General features: G+C 43.4%; 1 protein-coding gene across 1 annotated transcript; it reads left to right on the top strand.

Annotated features, from left to right (window-relative positions):
- Positions 1-4,866, top strand: LOC133921304 (U-box domain-containing protein 11-like). The gene is made up of 4 exons (XM_062366116.1): positions 1-643; positions 2,469-2,585; positions 2,663-3,109; positions 3,225-4,866. The coding sequence occupies exons 1-4, from the start codon at positions 356-358 to the stop codon at positions 4,281-4,283; spliced, it is 1,911 nt and encodes a 636-aa protein (XP_062222100.1). The 5' UTR covers positions 1-355; the 3' UTR covers positions 4,284-4,866.
- Positions 4,867-6,752: the final 1,886 nt, after the last annotated feature.

The following is a 6,752-nucleotide window of genomic DNA, read 5'->3' as shown; positions in this document are numbered from 1 at the left end:
CCGCTGTGTCGCGCCCGGGAATCTCTCCGCACGCCAACGCAGTCGCGGACACCCCACGCCCAGCTCAGCTCGGCACCACCTCCTCGCTTCTCCCCCATCCCCGCGCCGGGAGCTGGAGCTGGAGCCCAGCGAGCAGCGGCCGGCATTTGCCTTTCTTTAATCCGAAACCCCTCCTGAGCTCTCCGCACTACACTGCATCGCGCGATGTTGACATTGGCATGACCTGATGGCCCCTTCCCCACCACCACCACCATCTCGACTTCCTCCTCTCCCCCTCCACGCGGAGTGTTGAGCTGTCACCTCTCTGGGCGAGCTGAGGGGGTGACGACGGGGGTTCGTCGCGCTCGCGGCCGCAATGGCGTCGGCGGGGGCGGCGGCAAAGATCGTGCGGGAGATCGCGGCGGTGGGCGCCGCCGACCTTGCTGCCGCCGCCGAGCCGCTGCGCGCGGACTGCCTCCGCCTCGCGCGGAAGGTGTCGCTGCTGTCGCACCTCGTCGCCGAGGTCGCCGAGGCGGGGGAGGGGGATGCGGCGGCTGCGGCATGGGTGCGCGAGCTGGTGAGGGCGCTCGAGGCCGCCAGGAGGTTCGTCGAGCTCGGACGAGCGCCGCCGCTGCCGCCGACCGTGGCGGGGGCGTCGGATCAGGTGAGGGGTTGACTCTTATGATTACAAGGAGCACTCTGATCTAGCTGCATTGTTCGGTAGTTGGTGCGTTTCATGTTAGCGGGATTCCATCGAACACCTGGTGCGCGTCTTCTAAGTTGTTCTATTCGTCTGCTTGCTACGCTTCTTGCTTTGTTTGGTTTCTGCTATGGATTACCACACTGTCCAGCATCTATAATTCACGCAACGACTAGTATACTTGAGTGTTGTTCTGTAGCTGATACGTTAATGTTCGTGGGATTCCGTCAATCTCTTTGTGTGCGCGTCTAATTTGACTGGTGGCCTCCCATAGATTTCCACGTCAAGCTTTTACTACAATGGTCCCATGAATTTGAACTTGTATCTATAATCTGAGAATAAGGTAGTGGACGCTATCTAGCATATATTCAGCAAGGAGCAGAGATTGAGCTTCAACCTGGTTACATCTTACCTTACCTGCTTGTTCCAGTGACCATCTGAAAATGTCATTGTCGTGTTTTTGCTGATCACTGAAATTATCCTCGTTTGTCAGAAGAGAAGCCCTTTTGCAACCTTTTTATTTTAATGGATCATCATGCGTCCCTCATTGGTCTTCATCATCTTAGATACGATGTCTTTTTCATCCATCATATATGGACCCAATCAAATGTATTAATGGGTAGCTACAAAGAATGTGTTAGTGGTTCTTTTGGAACATAAGTACATAACTAACTCACAATACAATCTATCAACTGTCAAGTTGCTCATCCTATTGCTGTTTCAAGATAATGTTTTGCTATTTGAATTGACATTGAAGAAGCTGTATGACTGATTGTGCTGTGGAATAGACTGAGTCATTGTACTCCTTGAGAGCACCTCACCTATAATTAATTTAAGTTTAGTCCGAAATAGCTAAACTTAGTGTTTTGATAATTACTACAGCTTGGATTAGATTTATTATGACTCTATGTTTCTTTTTAGTGTTTTTTTTTTTTTTTTTTTTTTGAGAAGGGGCATGTTCATGGTTCAATCATCTTGGTATATTAGAGTTGGTCAAACACTCAAATGTCTGGTTGTAATACTTGCTTGTCACTGTATGCCTTTTGGAAATTGGAAGTTTAAATCAGCTTCTATAGCTTATTTGTCATCAATCTTCTCCTTAATCGATTTGGAGAAAGTCCTGTCCTGTAAGCAATTGACCGGGTTCTTTCCTTAAGCTGGCAAGTCCGAGGCACCTTTTTGCCTGTGTTGCCTCTAGAATTGTCCTCTCCACTTTAAGAGCACTCTTTCATTTCTGTTATATGGGCCATATTGATCTAGTTAACATGTCATACAAAAGCGACCTGTGCTCCTGCCTTTCTTATTTCCTACAAGTTTTTTTATGCCAAGAGATGGAAGTGAATGTAGATAAAATATAGTAGCTAAAGAAAATTTTGATTTAGATGTAAATTCGTGATATACTGCAGCTGTGGACATGAAAGGAATCTAAAATTTGTGAATGCCAAATTTTCACCCTGCATCTGGATATGAAATTTGTGTGCAGCATATGGATATGATTTGCACCTGGCACTTAGAAATGTGTTCTCATTCATACTGCTCCCTCACCTTTCATGTTATTGGCAACCTTGATGTGATTAATACTTGTCTGTTTGTTTCCATACCTATGTCAGGTCATAAGTTTGTTGTGCCTAACCAACGGTTGTTTTCCTCAGTAAATGTGGCTGTCAAATGCATTTGCTTCAATTTTTATAAGTAGACTTGTTTCATCAGCTGATTTTGCCCTCTCTTTGTAATATTAGTACCATTTGTTCTGATCGCCCATCCCCCCCCCCCCCCCCCTTTCATTAAGGATGCCATATGCGACAATGCTGCTGTTCAGTTCAAGTATGTGACTTGGCAGTTGCAAGCTGCTCTAACGAACCTACCACATAGCTGTTTTCAAATATCAGATGAAGTTCAAGAAGAGGTATAGTTGAGTTGATTCATTAGGGAGATAACTCCCTTGTTTCTTCATTATAGCTGTTAACTTTTATCGATTTATAGGTTGATTTGGTGCGAGCTCAGCTTAGAAGAGACATGGAGAAGAAGGGAGCCCTTGATGTGAACATTTTTTCGAAAGTTCATGATATCTTAGCTCGAGTTGATAATGCTGAATCACAATCGCAACCACATGGTCAACCAGAGCCATCACAGATGCAGAACCACAGTAAAGAACACCTGGAGTTGAAAGATATTGTTCTACTAGTTTCTGAAATAAGCGGGTTGTCCAAATCTGACATGACGAAAGTAACATCGGAGCTAGTTGAAGGACTCAGAGACATTAAATCTCTTGACTCCCCAAAACCTGTCAATGTTGATAATCAAGCAAGTGATGAAACAAAAAGTTTATCCAAAGTTAAGAAGCCAGACTCGGTAGCTATTCCTGAAGATTTTCGTTGCCCGGTATCTCTCGAGCTGATGAGGGATCCGGTCATTGTTTCAACAGGACAGGTGAGGTTTCAAAAAATCACCTATTTATCAGCCCTGCAGTACAGAATTCTCTTTTTAACTCATGTATAATTTGCCATCTACTGACAATTTAGTAATTTTCTCGCAAACTTCGTAGACCTATGAGCGTGCTTTCATTCAGAGGTGGATTGACTGTGGAAACCGGACCTGCCCAAAAACTCAACAGAAGCTCCATAATCTTACATTGACCCCGAACTATGTGCTGAGAAGTTTAATAATGCAGTGGTGTGAGGAAAAGGGGATTGAACCACCCAGCAGATCTAAAAATGATGGTTCTTCTCTTGAGATTGGTGGGGACAGATTAGCAGTTGAAGCATTAGTTCGCAATCTCTCTAGCAGCTCATTGGATGAACGAAAATCTGCTGCTGCTGAAATAAGATCTTTGGCCAAGAAAAGTACAGACAATCGTATTCTTCTAGCGGAGTCTAGTGCTATACCAGCTCTAGTGAAACTTCTGTCGTCCAAGGACCTGAAAACGCAAGAACACGCAGTTACAGCTCTTCTGAATCTCTCCATATATGATCAGAACAAGGAACTTATAGTGGTTGCTGGTGCCATTGTCCCAATCATACAAGTGTTGAGGATGGGTAGCATGGAGGCAAGAGAAAATGCAGCTGCAGCTATTTTCAGCTTGTCACTAATCGACGATAACAAGATAATGATAGGAAGCACCCCAGGGGCAATTGAAGCGTTGGTTGAGTTGTTACAGACTGGTAGCTCAAGGGGTAGAAAAGATGCAGCAACAGCTCTGTTCAATCTATGCATATACCAAGCTAACAAGGTCAGGGCTGTTCGAGCAGGGATCCTGGCACCACTGATTCGGATGCTGCAGGATTCATCCAGAACTGGAGCTATCGATGAAGCACTGACAATCTTGTCGGTTCTTGTGAGCCATCGTGAGTGTAAAACTGCTATATCCAAGGGTCACGCCATACCCTTTTTGATAGATTTGTTACGGTCGGGCCAGGCCCGTAACAAGGAGAATGCTGCTGCTATTCTACTTGCACTTTGCAAGAAAGACGCTGAGAACCTCGCCTGTATAGGGAGGCTGGGTGCCCAGATACCACTAACTGAGCTGGCGAAGACCGGCACAGACAGAGCTAAGCGCAAAGCAACTTCACTCCTGGAGCACCTCAGTAAGTTGCAGGTGCTATAGTTCCATTCCCCCCCCCCCACCCCCACCCCACTGCACACCATTTTGTGCATGTGCATGTGTTCGACATGTATGCATACATACGGGAAATTAACCTCATCTGTCATTGAGTATGAATTTAGTGGGTTGGTGATTAGTTTGTTTCAGTCACCCTCAGACGCGTGTTCAATGATTCCTACCATAAAATGGTTGGTGTTGCTGAATCTGATATATTCTGCTCCTTCATCTGCATGAAGTTTGATTTGAGCTTTTGAGCACACAGTGCAAAATTATCATGGTCGCCATCAAAATATCTACTCATGACTTCTTTGTCTTCAAGATATCAACTTGACATAAGCCTGGTACCTTCAGCACTTCACTCCTGGGGGTCCTTTTTGAAAATCTGTAGAGCTTTTGAGTGCAGCCACCATCTTTTAACTTGGCCATTAATTTCTTGGACCCCCAATACACTCACCTGGACATGATTAGCAAGGTGACCTGATATGAAAAGCAACACGGTAATGATGATTGTATGCTTGTTACTTGTTTATTTATTTTCAAGATTTCCTATAACTCGACGAAAGCATCAACACTTCTTAATAATATTGACTGCGATTCAAAAATGGATAATGATATAATTTATTTTTTGTATGACGTGGTACCGTGCTATTTCTTCTGAGCATAGCTCAGAGCATCCGTTTGCATCAGCTGTGGATCATATCTCCAGGAGTCAAACAATGCATCACTCTGAAGTAAGGCGATTACACACTGATACTGCTAGTTAGGGATTCGCTTTCATGCAGGGTGTGTTAAGACTTCAGAGTTCAGAGGCGACCAAAAACACGTGTACACTCGAATGTCAGTCTGTATCGTCACAACCTGATGCACGGTCATAGTAAAGACAGGGAATCGTAAGCATGCTGTAGTGGCAGTAGTGCTGTACCAAACAATGGAAGCGAGAAAAAGATAAACCATCTGATTATCTGAGAAATAATAACATCATCTTTAGTGCCGTAAATTAGAATGCACTTTCGTAGATCATGATAAGACACGAAGATTCCAAGCAGATTGGATTGGCACAAGAACAAGTAGGCTCCAAACAAACGGACAAGAAGAGCGAACAATCTGATACTGGAAATCCTCAAGACTGTGCAGTAGCTTTACCTTCGCTACCGACACAAGAAGCCTTTCGGAGCAGCACGGAATCTGATCGACGCGATGCAGTCTCCAAAGCAAGTTGCATTGACCCACCAGGATAGGTGGGATGGCTAGGGTGGTCTCCTCCAAGAACAGATCTATGATTGACTGTGATTGTATCACACTTGTTCCAAGGGAAACAGAAGAGCCTGACGATGGCCATCATCCTGCAAAGACCAACAACCTAAAGTACTACTAGACCTGTAACTTTATGTTCACATTGGCGCAAGGATGGAAAGCGAGTTGGGTGGCTTCAAGTTAAGTTTGCTTATAATTCTTGTGGTTAATCAAGTTGCAAAGAGTTTAGTCGTCGTCCAGACAACATTTGAGAATCCTAGCAAGCTTCCAGCCAGCAAGCACAAGCTAGTGATATTCCCCTACAAGATTCCGTTCACCCTCCCATTTTCACATGCTAACTCTACTCTGACGCTGAAGCCTGAATGTCCTGTGTCACTAGCGGCGATGTTGCATAAAAAGAAAAGAAAACGGAGAAAAGAGAGTGAGATGCTACAAACCAGTAGAAATGGAGGGAGATGCATGCCATCCAATCAATGATAAAGATCCGGAATGAAAAACAAAAATGCTCAAATTACTCCATCCATGAGTTTTAAGGTCCAAACCAATGGAGCCAGAGACATCGGATTTGTCACTGGTCCAATCAGTGTGGCACATCGCCATCGGCTGCCTGACTGAGGGCTAAGTATATTAGTACACGTTAGCATTCTCAGTCTTACATAATGTTACGTAGTATTTTATATGATACGGAGAAAAAAGAAGTGGTTGTTTCGCAAAGTAACGATTTTATAAATTAAAATTTAGTATTATGATACTTTATTGTATGAGTTATCATTGTCATACAACTCACAACACTCATTTATTTCATACACAAATTAAGAGGTTATAGAGTTATTATGAGACCATCAAAAAGATAATACATTGTAGGAGTTATCTCTTAGATCGTCTTAAGATTACGTGTCAATATATGAGACGACCTATAAGATAGTAACAATATATTTGCCCTAAGCAACGATCAACAGATCTTAGTAACGAGGGTGTTTCTAACTATCCATATCAGCTAGCTTTAAGAATGTCCGCAACATATTTATGTTTACTTGAGTGAGAGTTAATACGATACGAGAGAAAATCTAGCTATTAATGTTTAATCAATCTATAGCATATTTAAAGACTAATGTGAATTCATATTAAATTAGAAGGAAATATTATAACTAGTTTATTGAAACAATTATCTTTCGTGTCGTTTATTGATGATATTAATAATTTTTATAACTAATGATC

This window comes from Phragmites australis, chromosome 6, assembly GCF_958298935.1.
Source record: "Phragmites australis chromosome 6, lpPhrAust1.1, whole genome shotgun sequence".
NCBI lineage: Eukaryota > Viridiplantae > Streptophyta > Magnoliopsida > Poales > Poaceae > Phragmites > Phragmites australis.
This window is presented reverse-complemented; position numbering and strand designations above follow the sequence as displayed.